The 25,673-nt window shown below is 29.8% G+C and overlaps 2 protein-coding genes across 5 annotated transcripts; one reads left to right on the plus strand and one right to left on the minus strand.

Annotated features, from left to right (window-relative positions):
• Nucleotides 1-7,923: 7,923 nt before the first annotated feature.
• Nucleotides 7,924-10,887, minus strand: LOC126839702 (pterin-4-alpha-carbinolamine dehydratase-like). 4 transcript variants are annotated; one of them, XM_050575121.1, is made up of 5 exons: nt 10,799-10,887; nt 10,373-10,663; nt 9,557-9,679; nt 9,179-9,454; nt 7,924-8,333 (listed from the first exon to the last, which is right to left on the minus strand). In XM_050575121.1, exons 2-4 carry the CDS (start codon nt 10,454-10,456, stop codon nt 9,278-9,280), a joined length of 384 nt encoding a protein of 127 aa, XP_050431078.1. In that variant the 5' UTR covers nt 10,457-10,663; nt 10,799-10,887; the 3' UTR covers nt 7,924-8,333; nt 9,179-9,277. The 4 variants fall into 4 exon arrangements, with proteins under 4 accessions (XP_050431078.1, XP_050431080.1, XP_050431077.1 ...); XM_050575123.1 differs by having other exon boundaries at nt 10,812-10,879; XM_050575120.1 differs by having other exon boundaries at nt 10,759-10,856.
• An 82-nt stretch (nt 10,888-10,969) lies between these two features.
• LOC126839701 (uncharacterized) lies at nt 10,970-14,971 on the plus strand. Its single transcript, XM_050575119.1, has 7 exons — nt 10,970-11,192; nt 11,783-11,970; nt 12,051-12,255; nt 12,837-13,041; nt 13,111-13,317; nt 13,763-13,888; nt 14,706-14,971. Exons 1-7 carry the CDS (start codon nt 11,138-11,140, stop codon nt 14,827-14,829), a joined length of 1,110 nt encoding a protein of 369 aa, XP_050431076.1. The 5' UTR covers nt 10,970-11,137; the 3' UTR covers nt 14,830-14,971.
• Nucleotides 14,972-25,673: the final 10,702 nt, after the last annotated feature.

Raw genomic sequence — 25,673 nt, forward strand, 5'->3', positions numbered from 1 at the left:
TTCGAAATATCCTGTTATTTTGAAGACAAAACAATTTTTTATACTCGACTGTTAAAAAGTAATATTTAAAGTTCAAATTAGTGCGCTATTAAGAAGCATATTTTATTGCTATATTAGAGACAAATATTTTGGTTTTGTTTTAAAAAAAGGATAATATATTACCTAAACTATTATTTTAAAGAAAACAAATTTACTATAAAATTGAATTAGTTGACTAAATTGTTATTTTTAAATTTCTTAGAAAAAGTACTAAATGTATTCATTTTTGGAGAAGCTATAAATTATAACGAAGCATCATATTGCTAGCGTATATCATAACTATTGAATAAACATAAAAGTAAAATTAATTAAATATTAATTACTAAATAAATATTTATAAATTAACAACATTTTGTTGTCTAGGTTCATAAGATACTGTACAACACAGTATTGGTGTACTAAATAAATGCATAAATAAAAATAAGAAGCTTAAGTAGGTAATTGTTCAATAACAGTTTTGGCATAATTGAAAAATTATTGATCAAAATTTTAAAACGATATTACACCCGACTGTGAATTCGTAATCTAATTTTGTTCAGAATACTGCTACAAAGTTTATCGTTTAATGGAGAACAGGAAAGTATATACTAAAAATATCAATAGAAAACAATAAAGGTCCAAATATTTGTTTTACCCATATTGTGTCTTAAATTATAAAAAAATATTAGTAATTAATCACTACGGTTTATTATTGTAATAAGTAAAAATGAAATTCAATTTAAGTGCTATACATTTTTTACAGAAATATAAATGTTCAAATTGTTTCGGTAAGTTAAGTTGCCAGAAAGGTAAATTATCATGTAATAATATTCGTTACTTCGGCTAAAGCACCGCCATAATAATCATCATACTTAGAACAGCCATAGTTATATACTAGTCAATAGTGGATATAAAAGCAATACTGTTACTAGCATTTTGTTTTTTCAAAGTATTAATATTTTAATACATGTTATACAGGGTGATTCGTTAACTAAGGCTCTCTCAAATTCTTCTGGGATGGTAGACTTTTTTATTACAGTTTTTAGTTAATCTAAAATTAATACATTTATTTTTGATAAAAATATATCAAAATTGGGTGGACTAAATAATATAAAATGATGAAAAATGAATAATATGTTTTTTTTCATTCTTTAATGCCAAAATCACCTTTTACTAGAAACTATACAGTACGGTATATACCGTACTGTTTTTGTCAAACGCAGACGAATAACAACAGCTTTTCAAACATGACATTGAACACAATTGAAATTCTTACCTCGTATTAGCATTGAAATTCGTTGCAATTTTAAAGGAACGCGCGACACAGCGTCTAAAAAATTATATTATATGTATTTTCTTTTTGGCCGCCAAAATATGTGTTATTATTAGTTTTGCACAATATCTTGCAATTCGGAAAATCATTTTAATATTATAATTATTTTTTTGGCTAGAAATCTTATAGCCTACAAATATTACTTCTTGTTAATTGACCAAATGATTTAATACCGCACCACTTTTATTATCGGCGTTGCAGTTTGTTTATAACTGAAAAAAAGAAAACTTATATAAATAAACATTGTCAACACACACAAAAAAAAACAGCGTAGAATTTCGACGATTTGTGTGGTTCAAGACAAAACAAGAACCAACACAATTTGTGTAGTAATAATGAACAAGTAATATTTCATTAAGACTAATACATTAAAGTAATAATTAAAGACTTATAAAAATATTAAGTACACAGATAGCATACATGAAAATAGCGAGAAAAGTATGTAACTAAGACACCCACAATACCCTTTGATATAAAAGGGTACCTAGATTCAACACTCTAAAAAAATTCAAATTCAAATCGTTTGTACCGCAAAAGTGTGAAATCCGATCGACATGTTTATCATCTGCTATTAAAGCTATGAAAAAATACCCATTTTCCACACCCCTTCTCCCGTCAACAACGATTTTTTTTATATAAAAAGCTTAAACTAAATAGGTACAGTCTAACCAAGTAAAGTATTAACCCGTACAGCGAGATTGTACCGATGACATTAGCAGCACGAAAAAGATTCTTCAATGATGTATGCATGGAGTTTAGTCTACGATATGTCAACATGATGGACTTAGTGAGTACTGAAATATATGCGAACATCTATAATATATCAAGTAACTACCATGCCAATGAAGAATTCGAACGTATCTTAAGCAGTGCAATTGAGTTCTTCGCAAATGAAATGGACGCTGGATCAAGCGGCGATGGTGACGAACTCAATGTACTGGATCAACTCCAAAGTGAATATATAAAATTTTATATTAACGGGTAGTATCGGTTTAGGTTAAAATCAACACACACATTTTTTAACAAATGACTTGGAAAATGTATAAAATTGAAGATTACATACATATATCATATTAGTAATAGTATTATGTTTGACCTCAAAATGTCTTAAAGTGTTTGCCAAAAATTCCTTGTGTGTTATCTTTTAATAAAAATCTACGTAATAAACGAATATGCAATTTAAAAAATATATATATACTTCCCTTATAGTATTTGTATAATTATTATATTATAATTTTTCGCCCAAAATGGTTTTCATCAGTTAACAAAGTGCAATTTTCCTTTTTTTTTTTTTGGTTCTCCTTCATGACTTAATGTTTGACTACAGAATTTTGGAAAAAAAATTTACATGTATATACGTAATAGCTCCATTGTAGCTCTACCTACGGTCTAATTTTCATATCTTATTCCCTAAAGCTTTGCTTGAAAAAGTGAATTAAAGATATTCTTAATGATGGAAAACGGTTTATGCTATTTTTTTGGTTTCCTAATGTTTACCGGTAGTACTATGATACAACTGACGTGTGCGAGCATACCAAATAAATATTTCTTATAAATTTTAACTTGATCCGACTCTTTTCCTCGAAATTATAGTCAGTAAAAGTTCTAACAGTAAAACCAATACTTTCGCCGCTCTGCATCGAAGCTAAAATAACCAAAGTAGGGTCTATTAACCACAGATTAATAGATTAAAAAGATTAAAAATGATAAAAAATGTTCAAATGTTTAAGTGATTTTTAATTTTTGTAGAAATTATCATACCATAACGTATACATTAGTTATTATTATAATGTAATGGACATTTTATAGTTAGTATAATTTTGTGTAATGTTAGAAATATTCGACTATTATTAATCGTAATGTGATATTACATCGGGATACAAATTTTGCAACTCCTCGGTACAATTCTTCCGACATCACACACCTCTTGTCGGATTGAGTTCATCGATATAATCTGTAAGTGACCAAATGACGCTAAAGTTGACCGTACTGAAAGCCAATTTCAGATGAGTCAAGAAAGCTTTTGCGTTCTCCAAACTATTGTACTCGATGCCCTCGTTACTGGCCGTTTTTTCCGGAAATTTGATTTGTTCTCCGATCAGGCTTGTATATGGTATAGTAAACTCTCGATTGTCTATAACGAATTCATTACCAGCGTCGCATCCGAAAGGCTCACAAAGCGTATTCAGTGTTTCAACTAAAAAGTCGACCACATTGGCTAATGTCTTTGTGCCGCCGATAAGCTTTTTGAGATTGTCCAGCAAGCGGTTAACGTGTAAATCATCGGACAACTTTAACATAGTACTAAACTGTACCACTATATTGTGCCATTCTTGCGCGTAACGCAAGAAGGTGTCCGAATCATTAGAGTAATCTTGTAAATATGTCATGTGTTTTAACGACAGACGGACCAAGATGATTTCGAAAAAGTCAAAACACGCGTTGTAGTACATTTTAATCGGGTAAAGGTTGGTGTTGGCCCAATCCAGGTGTCGCGCATTCGCCCAAACCGTATGCAGTACCGCGCTAGAGTCGTTCCAGTTCATTTTCAAGTTGTACACGTTTTGTAAATCGTATTTGATCCGTTCGTGCTTGCCCAGGTTGTGCAAAAAGAGCGTATGGATTTGTGTGTTTATTTCGAGCCTTTGTCTCAACCGATCGTCACTGATGATATCGTTTTTCTGCAGCTGAAGGTTGGCTTCGTCCAAGTGCTGTGCGAGTATAGTGGTTTTATAATAACCTGGTCCGGACGTCCCCAGCGATTTCAACACGCTGCCGAAGGAGTCGAATGAATTGTCTGGGCGACACCCGGTCAGGTCGGCTTGCAGCTTATCGACGACATAGCCAAGGGTCTCGACAGTGTTCGTCGGATTTGGGTATCTCTGATAAAAACTAGCTATCAAGCCCGTGAACAAATACAGCGCTCACATGGCGCCAATACGTTTTGCTTTCAATCCGAACAACGAAACTATCTGCGATCTCACTACATTGCTGGTACTACTGATCGGACTGACCAACCCTTTCAATTCTGTATTATAAGGTTTTCCGAGTATAATCTTAAACATCCGCATATGTGTATACCAGCCAAACATATATCCGCACCTTAAGTCCTCGCAGAGTTGATCGTTTCCAATAGCACGTTCGCTCGTGTATGCGTACCCGGTCTCCAGTGACTGCACTAAAGTGTAAACGGACAACGTCAAACCCAAAGCAATTAGCGACAATAGTTTGGGGCGCACCATATTGCTTAAGTTTTGAAAACGACTTAATCGGTGAAAAAGTATTTTACGTTTGCTTGGTTCTTGAGGTGACGAAATGTTGCGACTGAAAATATTATCGTTAACGAGACAAAATTGTAATGCTTCTCTTCGTATTTATGACACTTTACATATAAAAAGCTCTTTGTCGCTGTAGGTCTATTTGTTTAGACCATATTTTTTAGCTGCCAAACGTACATTCAATAATATTTTTTATTGTTTTAATTTAACCGCCTAAATAATAGAAAACGAGTACAGCGGGTTTGGCGTATAGCGGGAGCGGAGCATAGTGGGGACGGATAAGTCACAGGTCTACAAAAATTATTATAACTCAGAGTGATAAAACTGCCAATTTCTTATTTTTTTTTTGTCGTGATGTTAAAATTTAATTTAATCAAGTATCATAACTATTTGTATAAACTACACGGGTACACATTAAGATTATTTAATGTGTACATTGTCTGCTAGTTAGTACACATTTTTTAATTAGAAATTTAATGTATATATTTTTTATGACTACGACGATTTGTACCTAATGATATTTAAAAAAAAATTTGGATACACTCGATATAATTTTTTATCCGCTTGAAAAAAATAATGCATGAAAAAAACGAGAAATTGTCATTGTTGTTTTAATTTGCATCCGTCGTAAAATAAGTTAACGAAAAAATACAATTTTTAAGATTTTCTGCGTTTTTTCTTCATGAAAAAAGTAGTACAGATTATGTACAAGTCGTTGGTATACCTATTTTTTAGTCTAATTTTCGGCTATTAAGTATTAAAACTGCGCCTAAAATATAAAAAAAGTGCCAACCCCTGTTGGTGGGAGGGGGGGGGGGTACAGTGTTATTAAAATTAAGATTTAAAGATTTGAATTTCAACAATTGTATACTTATATTAACCCGAACATCCGGACCGCGTGGCTACTATGACCATAGTATTTTAGCATCCATAAGTCACAATATAGTATCATATTAGTGAGTAAATAAATAGTATAATATAAATCTTTGAGATCATTTATAACTCAATACATCTACGGCTCTCCTAATTATTGGCTTCGGTTTATTTATAATATTGCAAAACCCGTCTAAAGTCTAAAGATGGGCGTGACCATACGCGAACATTAAAATACAATTTATTTTTTCACCTAGTCGTATAGTTAAATGTAATTAATTTACAACTATTGTTTTTCAAGTACACAAAATCGTTTGTCCCGTGGAAACGTGCAATATTCTTAACACCTGTAGAAAACGATAATTTTCAATTAGGTATCACTTGCCCCGTTTGCACTGTAATACTGTTGGGTGTTTTTTTTTATTAATTGCGTTATTGATATGAAGAGCGGTAAATAAATAAAAATCGAAATTTAAAACCGCACTAAAAACACAATTCAAGTACGACATTATATTATTATCGTAGGTTTATCTTTAATTTCCGTTATACTTCTTTCTATGTAGCAGTTGCATACTAATGGTGAAAGTGGTATCTTGTAATTCATCACCTTGGTATAGTTCTTCAAGGTATTTTCCGCATAGGTTTACCACCTCTATTGTGTCCAAGAGCAATTTACTATTTTTGCCTTTAATATTATTATTTTGAGGTAACTTTAAATGGTTCCGTAGGCTTGATCTAGCCATTCTTCTTTTGCTTAATTGATTCTCTGTTTATACAGTTTCTTAAGTTTCGATATTTTAGTTGTCCTTCTACGTCAGTCCGGTGCTTGTATTTTCGTCTTTCTTCAATTAGGTCTATGATATTTGGAGTGATCTATTTCTGAATAGATTTTTTCCTATACATGTTTATTGCAGTGCTTTTTATGCTCTCCCACCTTTTGTCTATTGGTTCTTTTTACTCATCTTTATTGTTGTACATTTTGTCCATGTTTTTTTTAGATCTTCAAATACTTCCACGATTTCCAACTCTTTGAAATTATAATTTGTTTGTACTCTTTCAACTTTAACGATTTTTTTAGCTTTATACAAAATTGTATAATACATTTATTTATTTATTTATTATTTATTATTATATTATAATTTATTATGTATTGTTAATAAAAAATGCTGAGTAAATAGATATTAGGGAGATCAAAATAATATCTCCACGTGTAAATTATATTAAATGTATGTAAAATATTTAAGACAGAAAATATTAGGGAGGGGGTCACAGTTGTACAGGAATTATTACAATTTAAAGTGTTAAATTACGTTTAAATAAACGTTTTAGATAGTAGGAACGCAAATATCGATAAAATTGTAATAATGACGACAATAATGAGCTTATAATAGTCATAATTTTTTACCTTCGATGAGTAACTATAAAATATGTAATTAATTTTTTATTAAAAACAATGTCGAAAGTTTTCGAAGATAAATAATTTTTTTCGAAAAAAAGCCGTTGGATAAGGTGAACCTACAACGATTATTTAACATATAGTTAAGAAAGAGTCCAACTTAGCAAAGTTGTGGCGAAGCAATTTTTTAAATTTCTAAAAATGATTTCATCAATAGGTACAAACGCTTCCATGTGCATTTGCAAATAGTAAGAATGTAGCAAAACCGTTTTAAATTGTATAGAGAATATTTCTAAATATTCTTTATAAAATATACTAACAATAAAATTAACAATCAATAATTTAATTGCAATAATTTTAATTTAATTTGAAGTTTTAGTGCTATTAGGTATTATTGGATTGATCTTCTTTCAATAATAATTGTTTTCTTTTGTTACCCATTTACCGTAATTTGTATTATAACGAAAATGTTTTTAACACCTGTTAACTATTAAATTACTTACCTATAGCAATTTGAAATTTTCAACGGCATAAGTGTTATTTTCCACTTTATTTTTTGGGTTTCTTAAATAAAAAAAATATTGAAAAAAGGTAGATCTAATGTGGCTCAATAACAATTAACATACAATTTTAGCAATGCTTTATTGTTGAACATTTGTAGGTGATCAGTTTAACACGAGACACATTTTTTGTTTTTGGATAGGCACAATATTTTCAATAACAAGGAAATCACGAATATTCAAGAAACGCGACGAATCACATATATTTGTGTAGAAAATTAATTATGTTTAGTAGTTTTTAGCTTCTACATTTTGAAAACAGCATTTTTTTTTTGATTATATAATTATTTCTTAAGGACCTGTGATTCTATCGTGTTGGGTTTTAAAAAGTTTTGCTCTTACCCCTATTAATTGTACTTTATAGTATAAAAGTAAGTTAAATAATATAAATATATATATATTATATATATATATATATTTGGGCTATCCAAAACCAATTCAATTAGTAAGTAAAAAAAAAAAACATTTATCGTAGTCTGACCTGGAAATATATTTCTCCAACATTTATAAGTAATCGAGATTTGAAAATACAATTACTTTTATAAATTAGTTAAACATTCTGATTTATTCAATTGAACTTTTATATTATGATAAATGAGATTTCTCCAATTATTAGAATTTCTGAACGAAATACCGAGAACGTAAAATTGTTCTTTTTGTAAACTGTTGTCTAATAACAATAATAAAAATATATCTAATTATTTCTGTTAATCGACGACAGGTGATCATTGATGTTAATACTAAAAACAGTGATGAAGTTGTATGGATGGAAATGAAATGGGATGTAACAATATTTTTGCTATTGTATCGACTCCTGGTAGTTTGCTCGCGATGTGTCCGATTTCATGCAGGTTTTCGGTCAAACTGATATATATCTATATGGAAAAAAAATATATAAATATACATATATAATTACCAAATAATAAAGTATTTAAATAAAAACCTAACATTCATCTTATAAATAGTTATATTTTATCATTATGTTAACATTAAAACATTAACGTTATTAAATCAGCCAAAATAAAAATATACATATTCAAATTTTAAATTTATATATATTTTTTAAAGTGTTTTCAGTATATTTAAAAGAACCACCGACTGGATTATATTATACGAGTGGTATTGAGTTAATCCAAGGAAAATAACTAAAGCAAGTGATTTGGCTACCCTTTGAAGAAAAAAATTTACATTTTTGTTCCAGATACAACTTAAATGTCAACACACGTCTGTCTGTATAAAAGTCAAAACAAAATTGAAAACATAAGTTAATTAATGTGCATTTTATATAAAGAGTTAAAAGGCTATACGCTATATGCTAAGCATAATAAGTCAATGTCTAAAAGTCAAGACTGGACTAAAGTTATACAGTTGAAGTATTATATGTTTTGCAATTAATATAGTCGGGACGGAAATTCTGGTATTTGATCGTGATTGAAACCAAGGAATCCTTAATTGCCAGTCGAATACTCTCATACAAACAAGTCGGAAGGTAGCTCGGCAATCAAAGCACCCGGTTGGCATTAATTCAGTGGTGTTAGTTCAAATCCAGGTCGCCCACTGAATTTTTTGTTTTATTAACTATAATGAATATATAAAACACTTAATTCTCCAGGTTCTACAAATCTTACCTGTTTTTTACATTAATTACACACTTATTTAGTACCATATTATAAAAGTGGAATTTTACTAACATTTGTAAAATTTTATTAACTTGACATACCTTATAATATATTAAATAAGTGTCCATATTTTGTTTTTTTCTTTAAATCCTAAGTATATATATTATACAAGTAGATATTTTATAATATACTACAAGTCTCTAAACTTTTTTCTCGATTTTGTCCATAAATGTGGCAAGATTTACATCGTTAGTAGATAGTCCGCTCACGTCATGAGTAGCCAACGTGACTTGTACTTTATTATAAACATTGAACCATTCTGGGTGGTGATTCATCTTTTCACTTTTAATTGCAACTTGAGTCATAAACCCAAATGCCTGAAAAAAATAAAAACAATTTTAATTAAAACTTAAATATTTTTTTTATATACGTATATATTTTTATATTTCAGTAAATTTATATAAGTAAAAAATGTTTACTTGGATAAAGTCAGCAAACAAGAATTCTTTGTAAATAGCGTCTCTTTCCTTTACCATAGTCCACTTATTGGAAAATAATGGAGCCAACAGCTCATCCCGTTGTTCTTTTGTTAACAGACTAGGCTACAACAATGCACATTATGTTAACAAGTAATTAATAATATTTTTTCATAACAGGGAATAAAAAAGTAATTTAATAGTTTCTTTAATGTTTATACATTCAAGTTTTTCAGATTCAATAGACTGCACCTTTTTTCAAATATGCCACTGCACAGTGGAAAGGAGCTAAACTAAACACTTCTCAAGAATTGGAGAGAAGACTAAGCATTGACATTGATATCTGTACTTTAATAGTTAAATATATTTTATCTTAAATCAATTTTGTTTTTAAGACGGTAAATAAAAATATATTTATATTTAACCACTTTTGATTTTACTTATTTTAAATAAAAAAAAAAAACACTTCATTTACTAAGTGCATAATTATTTAATTTTTATAAAAAATAAACATCAATTAATTATTGGGAGCTAATATTATAATGTAAATACACACAATTGATAAACATTTATCTATTACCTAATACGGGTGTTTTATTTTTTAAATTGTATATAGTTTATATAAGTACTGTTTGGCAAATCCTAATAGACAAAAGTTCCAAGTTTTAATTAAATTCATTAATTTATCTAATGTTATAATACAAATTTATTATAACTAAATCAATTTTCAAAATGTATTTTCTCTTTTAGATGAAACCAATCAAAATTTTTAATTTATTTTTATATAAATAATCAGATATATACTTTATGTATACTTACCATTTTTCTAGTGGTCTTTGTCGAATATCGGAACAAACACTGGAGTACTGGTTTTGTCGCAGTCCTGAACAGTAATGTACTCATTAAAATATTATACTTCAACAACAATAGCTAATAATGTGAAAGTATTTGAATTTCGAAATACCGGTTTGTTTTGTTGCAAGCACCTTATGTAAACACAATTGAAATTAATCAAAGACAAATTAAAAACTTGTGTTATCGGTTATCTAATAGGTATTGTTGATACTTATCGATAAGTCACAATGATATTATCATGAACGTTGCATACAACTGAAAAAAATTGTAAATTAGATGGTTGATTTCAGTTTTTATAATATCATAAGTCATAAACGTTTAATAGAAAACTATAAGCAAATTAAATTTACATGCTAATATGACGGTTTTAAAAAGTTGAAATTACTTTACCGGCGGTAGTTACCTATTTGTTGTTACTAGCTGCTAGCTATTATTTTGTTATTAAACAAGAAAATTTTGCTTATCACCGTCTGCCCATCGATGCTCATCAAAATATTATTATGGTGTTATCACTTGTCTGACTGATAACAGTGATAACCTAAATGTTGATTGATAATAATCATATTTTTTTGATTTCCGAACGGCAACGAGGAAAACATGGTGACTGGTATACACACCAACCTATTTCAAATTATAAACCGAAACAAAACGATCTGAACTACTGCACTTGGCTTTTAGTTTATCGTTTCGTCTCTCCAAAGTGGTTTGTGTCAACGGCCAATCAACATCATGAAAGGCGTCGTTGACCAAGTTTTTGTTGCTTCAAATGTACAACCTATTGTCAGTAAGTCTTGGATACCTATCTTAAATACACAACACCTGTGAAAAGTAGAAAAAAAACCTTAATGTTTCTTTATTGTACGCAGTGATTGAAAACGTTTATATCGTTTCACATAAACGTTGTAGAACATAAAATATTTTTTAAAGATACTTAGAAGTTTATTTAATGATCTTTTTTTTAAATTATTGTTTTTAATAATTAGTAATTACTTTTTACTGTAGGGCGTAGATAAACCTTACATATTGTGGCAAAGCAATATAGAAGACAATGAAGCCATGTCGATTCAAAATTTTTCAATCGCCTCATTACTAATGTTAAACGTTTAGTCATTAAATTTGTTTGACGTTTAATACTTAAACTTGATTAACATTTTAAAATCATAATCGGAAAACTTAAGTTAACGTTTTAAAAATGTTAATTATTGGATCCCAAAAAATGTTTTATGAAGCTTAACAATATAATGAAAAAACGTTTTCAAGACATTATTATGTGAAGCACCTAAATTAGCTTTGCAATACAAAGCAAATTGTACGGCTTCGATTGATTTCGATTTTATAAAAATGCAATACTTATTTGTTGTATTATGGTTGTAGCTACCAACGAGGTGGGCCAGTTCATCTCGTCAGACTCTTTGGACTGTGGTATGGTGTTTGATGAATCATCAAACAGGCCCATATTGAAAATATTTAACCAACATGGAGGCACAGTAGAAGAAGAAGACGCTACCAAAAAAGTCAGCAGCAAAGAATATGTAATTTTGAGACACAAAAGGAGTAATAAGGTAACTTTATAATGTTATGTGCTTATTGCAAGTTCAGTACTCAATTTTTCATTTATTAATATTTATTATGGTGAAATCAGGTATCCATATATGGTGTAAAAACAGTTTTTCTAAAAAAACCAGATTATTATAAAATTCAAACATATACGCAAGGAGACCTGGCCAATCACGCTGAAGAGTTTAATTCAACTTTTAGAACTAAAAAAGTGTCTCGCATAATCAAAGCAAGAGGTAACGATGCTATTGAAACTTCGACGGAGATATTTGGAATTATCAAACCTATGAGTATGTACCTATATCTCTATTAATATATTACTATTATTATAAGTCAGTCAATGGACATCAACAAGTTTATTTAAAGTATAGCTTACGATAGACCATCCTCTTAAACTACACATTAAGTGTTTTACAAATATCTGAACAAAATCTGAACCTCCGCAGGGGTAAGGTCAATTATTCCCCTTGCCTTTTTTCTGCATCAATTATCATAATCATTATGTATTATAAAATTTTACAAAATAATATTTTTACTGAGGGCTGAGTGACTTATTAAATTCGGTTATGAACGTCAGAACTAAGAATGGTGCTTTTATTGCATTTAGAGGTGGGACCAGGTGAAGTGTCAACTATGATTTTAATTTTTTTTTTTATAACAAATTAAAATGTATAGAACAGTTTGTGCTATCACTGTATCAGTCTGAGTTTTGAACACGTATTTATAATCATATTAATAATTAATACAGTTATTCCTGCGGACGCCCTTCATTGCTGAACAATAAAAATGAATTCAAACAAATTATATTATTACTTTTACTTATTCTCTGTAACATATAAGTATTAGAACATATTTTAATTCTACATTTTAGCTAATGACATATCACAGTTATCGTCATCTACAACTCAGATTGATGAGTTTAATAGTTATTTGCCACTGGGATGTAATCGTTTTGCTACTAACATTGAAGATGTATATCCAGTATCGACTCTGTTGTCGGAAAACGAAATAGATTTAATGACGGACTACGCAAATGAAGTTATAACTATGATACCAGTTCCTGAAGACAATGAGGAGTAAGTTGTATCTATTTAAATTGTGTATCTATGTATTTATAATTATTCATGAAATATTTCATTTTACAGTTTGTCCAAGTTTTTCATAGCCAACGTAAACAGACTGCCTCAAAAAAATGTACAAAACATATGCCTTCTTACTTTGGCTGATGCACTTGTTACTTTACTGTTTTTAAAAAGCGAAGACGTGAATAAAAATTATGCTATTTATCCGAACAGTGAATTGATTAACAGCAAAGTGTTAGATCACTTTACTGAATACAGTATCACAGGAAGGTAAATATATTGTTTAACAAAATATCCTCATCACCATTGTAAAGTCACATCAAGTAAAATATTTAACACAACAATTTTCACTCACATCAAAAACTTTGAATTTCTACCATAAACATTATAAAATGCAAATATAGTATTTGTTATAAATTCAAAGTATAAAACATTAAAGCATAGTTTTTGACAAGCCATTTTATACAACGCGGTTAAACTGTTTCTTATTTTTACTCTATATTTATAGTGATGATTTATAGTTCTAAAATAAAAATGTGTGAAAAAAGTTGTAATGTCATGTTAAAAATAACATGTGTAGTTTAAGTAATCTCTCTATATGTTTTAGACACGTTTCAAACCTAACACGAGTGAAAATTATTGTGTTTGTTTTACGTTAAGCGGTTTTTAACATTATGTGTTAAAATATTTTTTATATATTTAAAAATTTTTTCAGGGATATTTCTTCAAAAATGAAAGATAAAGCCGTATGCCATATAATTATTGTGATGCTTCTGATTAACATGACTTACTTGGACTTGAGTTGGATATCACAATTTCTTCCTGGAAAATGTCAAAAAAGGTTAAATTACATTAGTTTTACTATAAAAATTATTCATTTAAAGAAAACCAAATATTAGTTTAAGAATTATGTACCAGAAGCTTTTGGTTAGTTTAGTGACCGACTAAAAATTCATTTAAAAATCATGCATTTTTCTTATAAATATAAAATGTGGTATTAGACGACGGTGTTGTTACCTAGTTTGCCTAGAAAAAGAAATAGTTAACTGCCTCAGTTGAGTTTGGTTAGCGATACATTGCCACTTAAATTTAACTGAACCCTTTTAGAGTTCTTGTGGAATTAATTTTGATATTTAATTCGCGGTATACCACATGCTCAACTTTACGTTAGCTCACGGTTCTTTTTGTTGGAAATAATTGTAATTTTTTTGTTTTTATAAGTTTTTTTGTTTTTATAAGTTTTTTTGTTAGTTATTTTACAATAGTAAAATTTGCCTAACAGACCGGTCTAAAAATTATTTTTGAATAAGTTAAAAATCTTTTAGAAATAACGCTTTTTAATCGAGATTAAAAAATAGTCAAATTATACGATTATAAACACATGTATTGTCTATAAAGTAATTTACACCAATTATATTGAATAGGTTTAACAAGCTCTGGGTTAGCATCAAGCCTTTTATACTTTATAGTCACCTGTAATAATTCCTTAAGACCTGTGACCTTCCCTATCCCAACATGATCTTTTCATTTTATATTGCAGCTGTTAAAATAATGATTAAAATTTTTAGGTAAAAGGAATTAATATTAGTTTAACATGACTAATAGTGATAGTATGATTTATTAAAAATAATTTATTAACAACAACGTTTTCGTTTTAGATTAATAATGCTTATGCGAGTTGTTGGAGCTACAGCGACAAAAGAAGACAAAACTAAATTTACATTAAAAATTCCATTGGCCGCATTGCCTACATATCAAAGGACACCGAAAAGAAAACGTTAATCAACAAATAGTTTTTAATAACAAAAAATGTATAAAAAAATTTAAAAAAATTGATTATTTTATTTTGTCGACAAGTAATTTTTTTTAATTTTGATTCGTCACTTATTTATGTTTCGATATTATGTGCTGTCATTTTAAATTTATATAGAAATACAGTATTTTTTTTTTTTTTTTAATTAAAAAATATGCAAGTTTCTTGGTTGTATTCGGGGTGGAAGGGAAGAAGTGATATTATATCCAAGATCATATTATAGAGACTGCTGTATAACTTCTTACTTTTGTGTAAAAAGTGTGACTGAATATACACTTTTCATAGATTTAGACTTCAGTTTTAGCTTAAATGTGCATCCATACAAATTTAGAAATCAAACCCTAGCTGTAATAAACCTTTGAAATTAATAAAATGTATTGTCACATGACTCATTCTAGCCAAAATTCGCCCATGACAATTATGGATAGAATCACAATTCTAATTTATACAGATATACTTCTAAGTGAACCACACCGGATATTATTTTTTATTAGACCATTCTGCTTTGTGTAGACAAATCCAATACTTAGGTTTATTTTTGGCTTTGAACAGCCACCATTCAGGTTAAAATAATGTTTTTAACTTGAATATGTAATATAAAACTTATTTTTATAACTAGATATTTTCTTTACACCATTGTGTGATACATGAAACTTGGATAAACCTCCATTACGATGCAGGTTAGATTAATATAATTTTATACTAAACCTAATTATTATATGTCATCGAGACTAGAGAGATCAGCTTATTGTATTTTCTTAGTTCAGATACTATGTATACTAAATGAGAAGATTAAAACTTAGTGTAAGTCACATAAACTTTAATTAGGTATTAGAAAAAAACAAGGTTTAATAAAAACTTGTATTGTGTTGTCATATGTCAGTAGAGGTTATGAATTAAGACTTTTTCTCTATTGCCTTTCGACAAACTGACTTTTTAAGAAACGCCTACAATACTTAACTCAACATTTTATTTGACTTGCAGCACATTTTTTGGAAAAAAAGTCCTCATTGTTAAGCCAGACTGTTCATGTCTACGAAGGCCGCATTTTTATTGGGAGATGTTTAGGACGAGTTGATTATTGACACACAACACTTGAGGGGTTTGAGTTTTTGTAATAAGAAAAAAAAAATGTACATTATATTATGGCACTAGTCGCCGTTATATTGTTTTTGTCGGTTATTGGAAACGTTCCAACCGATGTGTGCCGCACGTTATATTTTGGAGTGCAGAAGGCCGTTAAAATTCCGTCGATTCTTTCTTCTGTACACATAATATCATATATTTTAATATAATATGTGGGGGACATGTCGCCGGTCGTTGTCTTTAATGTCGAAACAACGCACAATTATCTATATTAAACGCGCACGCGGTGCAGCGTTTCGAAAAACCGATAATTTTCCCCATTTTTTTTGTCAGAAAGTATTTTAAAACTTTTATATCTGCTCTAAAACGTTGTCCAAGGGTCTTTATAGTGACTTGTCGACATGTGGCGTAAGCGAGAAATATAAGTAAAGGGCGAAGGAATTGATGTAATGTGATATAATATGAAGTATGAACCACTAACTGCGAGGAAGGGACAAGTCAACTTTTTCTAATTGTTCATGAATTATATTATACTAAAATATATTGAATGAATTAATATTAAAGATATGATTTTGAAAATTTGACATTAATTTTTAATAGCTTCTATAAAAATATTAGAATTATTACGTCATGTACCTTTTCAACCTTAAAACTATTTATTTTTTTAAAAATTATCTAAATATCCTTAATTCTCAAAATTAAAAAAAAAATATTACTCATTATAAGTAATCTTTATAGAATATTTTGTGATGCTGTTAGACATATTATTTAAAAATAGGCATAAAACTAGTAAGGAAAAAAATGTTATTTTACATTCATCACTTATTTGGCAATAAATTAAGTTAAAGACAAAAAAAATTAAAATTGTATAGTGTTTATTAAAAATATAAAATAAATGCATATTATATAAATATTAATCTAGACGGGAGACTTAAATTCTAATTTTAAATAACTTTAAAACTCTTTGTTTAAAACTGGTTATTGAACAGTCAAAATGTTCAACAAATGATTCTTAATTTAAAAATTCAATTAAATATGTATGTTAATATTTAAGTTTTAAAATCTCTAGAAAATACTAAAAACAGGTAAATGTTTAAATGCTGTCACTTGTCTTTTAACCTAATATAACATAAACAAAAATGTTTTCAAAAAGAATACAAAGTTACAATAAACTGAAGAACAAACTTTATGTATAATAACCACAGACTTGAGACTACATGAAAACCGATAGCTTGCTCGGCATGTAAACCAAGTCCATGTCGTCACATAACTGAAAATGAAATCGGTGTGACCACAGATTCAAGCATACAATTTCATAATCACATCACAGATTAGACGAAAAGAAATTATCTGATCTGTGGTAATAACAATATAGTTCATTTAAATCTTATGATTAATAAGGAGTTTGTATACCTAATAATACTATTGTAAAAAATCTGCACAGTAGGTAATTTACACTAATTTATGCAGCCACACTGATCTGATAATAGTGTTTTTTATTAAAAACATTGTCGATAAAAATCGTATTAAAATTAAGGTCGGATCTAGCTGCGGTTGGTGTTGTGCGATTGTCGGCAAGGAAAAATAATAATATTATATTCTAACTGGTAAACAACAAAAAAAAAATGGGCTTTCGTTCTCCCATCTTGGGCACGAACGATCTGCGGATATTGTCTCTCTAGTTTTCCCTCAAATACAATGCACACATAAACCCATAGCCATTATAATAATATTATTATTATGCTAACGGGCCGCCGACCGTGGCGCGTGCTTTCCGACGGTTTCGCGTTAATAATTCACAGTATTCAAAATAACTCGACCCCGTGCAAGTATAATATTTTCCGCTGTATGTCCTTAAAAAAAACGTTTGCACATCATATTTTATTTGGATTACAATAAAACACGTGGGCGATCCGGTTAGATATTCCGAACCGCGTTTGATACAATGACGGTGTGCGGTGTTGTATATTATATAGGTGTACATAAATCCGCATGTGTGTATACGATAAGACGTGCGATGTACATACAGTGTACATGACGTTGAATAAAACTGCAAAATTTGTTATTTTCCATTTTTCTACGCCGCACTGCTTCGATTACACAGTGCTACAAAAAAAAAATGAACTTTTCACGTGACCTAGTACAGGTCTGATGGAGTCAAACCCGCATTTGAAGTTATACAGCTTTTAAAAATATTATTTTACACCCTCGAAATGTCAATTGACCGTCAAACAAAGTCGCCTTTAGGAACACTGATCTTAGGTATCCTATAAAACATTTGAGAGCTCATATTTTTTTTATTGAGCCCACGAAATGCAACACTTTTTAACCCACTACATACGTTACCTAATAATTTGTATTCAGCTTCAATCAAATTGAATTTTATACTGGATTATTCCTATTTCAAACATTCCAATTGACATCATATTGCAATGTAAAATTCTGAAAAGCTCTTTTTAATATCCGAGAATTTTATTGCAAAATATACAACATAGCCATAATATGATTAAAATACTATTATAATTACACATACCTAACAACAGTTAAACGCATAATATGCTTCTATGTTGCATACTTAGTGTAAATAATTGTGTGCTGTGTTACATAATAGTGTCAACTATGAAGGTTGATCCTTCTTTATGTAGGTAGTGAATGATTGAAATACAATAAGGAAATATTGAAATTTTTAAGACCCTCGGGCACCCTTTTTTTATTAGATACAAGTTTACACAAAAGAAAGTCGATTTCTTATTCCGGGAAAACATACCTACTGTTGTTTGCTTCTTTTCTGACGTACTTATATTTTTTAATCGAGTGCTTTTATCATAAATAAAACTTTTTTAGGTTTTTATTAAACATTTTATCGTATTATGAAAAATACAATAACTCCTTCTTGGGAAGAGTCGGGTTATCTAATAATGTGGAAACTTATAAGGTACCCGACAAGGATGAACAAATCATTCCACTCTATTTTTTAGATTTAAAACTTTTTCGATATTTTTCGAGTCCCTGTGATTTTTAACAGTGTTTATTTCCATAAGACAGACGACAAACATTGTGCATTAAAACCTGTACACTGTTTTTATGGGTCGATCTCAGCTAATTATGTGTTTAAAAAGAGGTTTAGATGTTCAACATTCTTAGAGCGAAACATGCATACATAAGTACATATAGGTCCAATTAACACCAGAAATTACATGTCTACTCAATATTGTGTGTTCTACCTGCGTAGGTACAATATACAAAATTAACCACCCTTTATCATTTTTTCTACTATTTACTGCATTGGAGTACACAGAGTAAACTCGTCGAGCGTGCACTAGTAGGTAGTTTGTCAACTATTTGTTCACACAATATTGGACATTATTAAAATTTTTGTATTTTTTGTTATCAACTACTTTTAAAGTTACTAAAAGTTTATAAGTTGAGATCAAAGGTTGAATGCCAGTGAAGATTTTTTTTTTGAATTAACTTATACTCATTTGCGCTATAAACACCACTGTATGTACTGGTCTTAGCTATTTTACTTTTTTTAAATTATTGTTTTTTTTTTTTGGTTACCTTTATTTTTTTTTAATTTTGACAGCCATTTTACTAAGAATTATTGGCTGAAAAATTGAACTTATCAACAAACAGTTTTGTGATCATTGCTTTTAAAATTATTTAAGTTTAAAGTACAGGGTGGGAGGTGGAGTGCGACAGAGTAATGGATGCAGATAAAAATAACTCTACCGCACTCCACCTCCAGTTTTAAATTTTAACCATACCCTCTCTTCTGTATCACTCACTTATCAGTAAATTCTCTTAACAATAATCTAATATCAGCTGGTTTTTTCATCAACAATCTCCTCTCTTCTTCTCTGCTATCCACCTATAGCGTCACATATTCCGTATATATGTATCAAAAAAATGTAGCGGAAACTCGGCTATTTGAAAACGTATATTATTATTAATTGCACATCATTTACATCCCCGTCTGTTGCCGCCACCACGTTGATGACATTTGGCGGTGACGTTCTGGCTACCCAAAGTAAGTGTCCGGAGGGTCTTGCCCAGTTTCCCGTAGCTCCGCCGCTGTTGGTCAGCCTCGTCCACCAGAGGTTCCTTGGCGCAGTCCACGATTCCACGGCTGTCGGTAAAATAGGCCACGTCGGCAACCGGGCTGAACTCTAAGCTCGGAGATCCGTTTAGTGATCTACCGCTGGTCGCCAGACCCGCTGTTGGTTTAGGTGTCATACCCATGTTTCTGTAGGATCGACTCTGTTGTTCATCCTCGTCCATTAGCGGCTCCAGCAAACGGCGCACTATCATTCCGTCATCGGTAAAATACGCCACGGTGGATTGCCCGTTGAACTTGAGACTTTTGCTGTGTTCGACCTGTGTACCGTGACACGGTTTCGTTAAACATCGTAAAGTCTAAGGCCGTAACTAACCACCGTTTTTGAAAAAAGCAACTGTTTTTAGCGTTACCAAAAAACCTCACGAAAATACCAGATGATTTATCTGATAAGATAAGAGAGATAAGAAAGATAAGAGAGATAAGAGATTAGAGATATGTCTTAAGGGAATGGGGATGGGTTTGGTTAGGAGTGCAAATGTTGTGCAACAAGCAGCGTAGTGTAAAAGTATAATATAGAGCTGTGACATCAAGAAGGCAAGCGACAGTGTGACCAATTTAAAAAAATACTTTTTTTTTTATAGATTACTACATACTGCAAAGGATAATAATCCTATTCAATTATACAATACAATAGATAAATTATAATTTAATGTTATAATATGATAATTGATATGTTCACGTGGTTGCAGTACATAGTAGAACACATTTTTAAAATTCTAAGAGAAATGTTATTACGTGATTCTTATCACACTGTACTTTGCCTTATTACTCACTTCATAATATTTTACTTATTGTGACCCCTGGTTTAAATATTATATGTTAAATGATCAATATTATCAATCTAAGTACACAAGATAGTAAGTATTAATAAAATAAGTATAATAAAACATAAAAATAAATAAAAAATATATAAGCCGTAACAAAAAAATGTTATTTGAATATAAATGATATAATGGATTTGAGTAATAAAATGTAACCAATTTCGTCATCTTTGTAAATATAAATTAATGATATAGTGGTCATGATAAGCTCAACTTACTTTGTTCGATATAAAATTTCTATTTTTATTAAAAACCTACAATCCAGAGAATCTACATCACTCTATTCCTGAAATTTTGCCAGAACTTAACCCTCCTGAGCTCTTTTATTTGTGTCAAATCTGACTAACCTTAACCTAAGAATCTCACATTTAATTAGGGCTAGATTATCTTGATGCAGAAGATACTAGAATAGAACGAATTGCTTAATAATATAATATTTGCAATAAATGTAGAGCTCTTAAAAATCAAGTTTTTTTTTTATACACACATCGGTGATTTAACAGATACAGTTAACAGAGCTTACTTTGAATATATTTGACATTTCAATAGGCCGTTCCATAGTTGTCGATTGACTGTTATATTGATTGGTACTCATGTTTTCTTCTATTGAGACTAATTACTAATTTATATTTAAAAAGATTGATGAAACAAACGTAGACAGTATGTTATTATTTTCCGAATTACGAAGAGCTTTATTTTGATGACTACGTCGATTTATATTAAACATGTTCTATCAAATAGCCAATATGTATTTATACTATCAAGATTCGTAATTCGTCATGGTTACATTTTCAACCAACACGACATGCTCCACAAAACGTGATGTGAGTATGTTTTACTTAAATTTTACTTAAAGATAAGTATAACTTATTAGGTACCTAACTGTCCTGCAATATTTTTGTTCCTCATTTCACATTCATTGACATATTTACACAATATAAAGTTAATATAGAAGCATACTAGAAAATTTAAGGTTATTAAAAAATGTGAACATATGTCGGAGGAACTATGTATGTTTGGTTAGAAAAAAGTATTAACTTAAATTTTAAGAAGTACTGATTTGTAAAATTTATAAAGTTCTGAAATTCTATAGAATAATTGTTGGACATTAAAAACCATAAAATCATTGGTAACGATTACCTTCCTTAGCTATAAGGGGTGAGAGCAAACAGGATGGGTTTAAATAAATAAGAACGGTAAGTTTTAATTAAATAAATCTATTAAAACTTAATATATTACAAATAATATGGTATAATTATGTGTGTACAAAGTATATAGAATGTATTATATATATATATACCTATATAGAAAAGTAACATTAAAATAACACTACACATAATAATGTACACAATAATAATGGTAATGTGAATTATTATATTATTATTTTATATTATATATAAAAAATATGTTTTGGCTACAAAACCTTTATTATTATTACGTTTTAGAAGTTGAAAAGAAATCAAACAATGCTGTGGGGTGTAGGTTAGGTTATAAAAAAAATTAGATTGTCTTAACTAATATCTCCCAATTTAAAGGAAAAACAAATCCGATGTTATCCAATCAAATGTATTTTTAAGTTTCAATACATGGTTCAAGTATGTTAATAAATAACTATGTTTGTAATTAGACAGGCTAATTTAAATTGAAGACCTTTGTTAAAAAAAATTAGTTTGAATCCCTACATTAAAATATTAAGGGTTCAATTACAAATGTTGTCGTTTTCGAAAATAATGATCAATTGTAAATCTTATACATTATTTGATTTCAATGAACATAAACATTAAAAGATGATTTTTTTTTAATCCAAAAATTACTTTTAAATCCCCTGTAACTTATATTAATTACTTCAATAATAAGTATTTTTTAAATATAGAGTATATCAATTGAATATTCATATAATATTATCTCTGGATTTGACTTGAATTAACACATTGACATAAACGCTCGAGTTTCCTCTAGTTATTTTATGTTTAGAGTCTATACTATTCTAACACTTTTGAAAGGTGAGATCAAACAATTTTTTAGTATAAATACTAATATATAAACAGCCTACTCATGCATAAATTTGTAAATTTTAATATTATTCAATGGGTTTGTAAGATATTTGGTTCTAATAAATGCTGTTTAGAAGTCTAGCAATATATATGTATTTTTTTTTTGTTTGAAAGAGAATACTTGCTACTGTCCGCATAGGGCTTTGGTTTTTGATTAGGTTACCGAATTAAGCGAAAAGGACTGCAATAAAAAAAAGAGATTAAAAAATGGTCATATTCAAACTTGTTACGATACATATTACTAAAAAGCCTATGCTACCTACATATTGGAATTTTCTTAGACTAAATCATTTTATGACGGATATTATCGCAGTATATTGCCGATCCGAATGTTTTGGTTAGAACTATAATGTTTTTTTGTTTATTATTTATTTAAAAAACACTATTAGATACCCAATTGGCGTCTAGTGTATAATATCATAACTTTGTTTGCTTTGCAATATTTTGTTACACCTACAGCACTTAATCGGGTTAAGTAAACGAAATTGGCCATGTGTTTTTTGACACGTAGAAAAATTAAAACGAACCGTTCAATGTGATGTAATGACCGCTGTGTTGGCGTGGTGGAGAGAAGGAGGGATTAGGACCGAACTTAACTAGCGTGTAAGAAGAAACGCACCATCTGTCCCAATTCAATGTCCCTGCGTATAGTTAAAGCTCATAATTTATTATCGCATAAACGGCGCAAGGGTTCGTATAATGGGCTGAACTTAATCTTAATCTACACGGTTGTAATACTCGGAACATTTTAAATATCATCATTCATCACACAAACACCATTAAGGGTCATTATAACGACCGTCGCGGTGGACCTGTGTAATACTAGCTGTATATTCAGGTATAATAATATGCCATTCAAGTATTAACCGTCAGCTTAGCGTTCACAATAATTATTGTTCGCAGCCGATGTAATAGGCTTGACAGCTACCGGCTTAATTCATTTTTTTTTGTATATAAAATATGGTTTTTTTTGTGTGCTTAAATTTTCGATTCGTTGGACGTGAAAATATGATTCCTCGCCTCCATCAAACGCATTTTACACTCTAGTTAAAATTATAAAAACCACTAAACTTTCATCGGACGACCAAATTTGGTATATTATTTTGTTTTCAATAATAATAAAAAAATGTGTTGTGTCTTCTTTTTTGTTGATTGTTTAAATTATCACTAACGGCTGTGTTGCCATAATAACAGTTTCATTTTGCCACCATTGACTGTTTTTGTAGTGTCGTTGTTAAAGATCCTTGTTTTTTTTTAGTTGCAGCGAAGAGTTGTAATAATATAAGTGCTCTGCATCAGCTCTGGTCGTTTTTGTCGGTTTTTCTATAACAACACTGTTATAAGATAAATAATTTAATTACTGTGGGGCGTGGTGTTGTCCAATGATTTTGTTATTATTTTTATTTTTTAGTAACTACGCGGTACAAAAAAAAAAAAAACCTTAACTACTCTCGAGGGCTTAGAGTTTATGCGCACACTTTTGCAGCGGCCGAGAGTAAATAATAGTAAAACGGCGGATTCCTTTTAATTATACCGGAAGATTTACGCGACCATTCATTAAGCATACATTTAACCAAGTTGAACGGACGAAGAATTCCGTAATTAAAGAACGTTTTCGGGTCGAGATGATTTATTTGTAGTTTTCGGCCGTCCCTTTTCTTAATACGTCGTTTGGGGCCAAATTTGCTTCTGCCAGAGTTCTACACGCTCGCCGGCGCATTATCGCGCATAAACAGTAGAAATAGTTTGTTTTGCTCGTCTCGCTCGTTATTCCAACAATGGGGTTAAAAAGAGTACACTAATAACCGGAAGGCGGCCAGAAAAGCGTCCTCGCCTCGAGTCATTCACTTCATCGTGAAAAACAAGAAAATTCCTACGATTTCGCCGTTAGTATCTCGTTAAAATAACTCCTTAAAAACAAGTTTAATGTATTCTCATCACCGAGGATTACGACGTGCTTCTTATATTTGAGCTTATTTTTTTAATTTCTTAAATCGTTTTAATATCGATAGCAATAATTATTTTTTTTTTACAAGCAACGTTCGATCAATAGGATCCTAGCGCTACACGGTATAAATGTCTACGTGTTTTAAGTCTACAGTAAAAATGTCTTTGTAAAATATGTCCACGCAAAAAACATCTACTTTTCTCCATACTGCTAGACTGAAATGAAATAAATACACTTTAATAGTTATTTTACAAACAACTTACTGAGCTGCGTTCATCGCTGCTAGTTCGAAATCTAGTAAAATTATTGTATAAGCTGAGGCAACACTTAATTTATTGTACTACATAAATTGTTCACTTCAATCAATATTTCGTGAGATTTTCTGCTACAGGATACATAAGCAATACACTAATGGAAACAACACGTGTTCTTTTTAGTGATGAGAATCCAAAAATCCGGATTGTCACAGAAAACTGCTATTAAAGCCACTTAAAAATGTTATAAGTATTAAATAAATAACATAATATGTATTTACTTTTAACCAAATTGTCATCATATTCGACAAATTATCCGGATTCTCAGATTTTCAGATTTAAATTTTTTTAGTTTTTACCTCATTAATGAATAAAACGTTTGATTTAAATAAACGTTATAAAGGTATAAATAAGGCATTTACACATGTGTCTATACAGGTTGATCCATCTGATGTAAAACACTCCTATTCTCGGAAAATATGAATGTTTCGAAAATTATATACTTGTAGAGTATACTGCTATACTTCCTT

This window comes from Adelges cooleyi, unplaced genomic scaffold, assembly GCF_023614345.1.
Source record: "Adelges cooleyi isolate 19-005CV unplaced genomic scaffold, UGA_ACOO_1.1 ACOO_flye_CR_arks_rails_tigmint_CR_PRNA_307, whole genome shotgun sequence".
In the NCBI taxonomy this organism is placed as follows: Eukaryota; Metazoa; Arthropoda; class Insecta; order Hemiptera; family Adelgidae; genus Adelges; species Adelges cooleyi.

Excerpts from the sequence above, each read along its gene's own strand:
- LOC126839702 (XM_050575121.1), bottom strand. The coding sequence starts at position 10,456 with ATGAGTACATTACTGTTCAGGACTGCGACAAAACCAGTACTCCAGTGT. Across the intron at positions 9,680-10,372 it reads CAAAGACCACTAGAAAAATG|CCTAGTCTGTTAACAAAAGA; the intron begins GTAAGTATACAT and ends GCATTGTTGTAG. Across the intron at positions 9,455-9,556 it reads TGTTTGCTGACTTTATCCAA|GCATTTGGGTTTATGACTCA; the intron begins GTAAACATTTTT and ends TATTTTTTTCAG.
- LOC126839701 (XM_050575119.1), top strand. The coding sequence starts at position 11,138 with ATGAAAGGCGTCGTTGACCAAGTTTTTGTTGCTTCAAATGTACAACCT. Across the intron at positions 11,193-11,782 it reads AAATGTACAACCTATTGTCA|CTACCAACGAGGTGGGCCAG; the intron begins GTAAGTCTTGGA and ends TTATGGTTGTAG. Across the intron at positions 13,318-13,762 it reads GAATACAGTATCACAGGAAG|GGATATTTCTTCAAAAATGA; the intron begins GTAAATATATTG and ends AAATTTTTTCAG.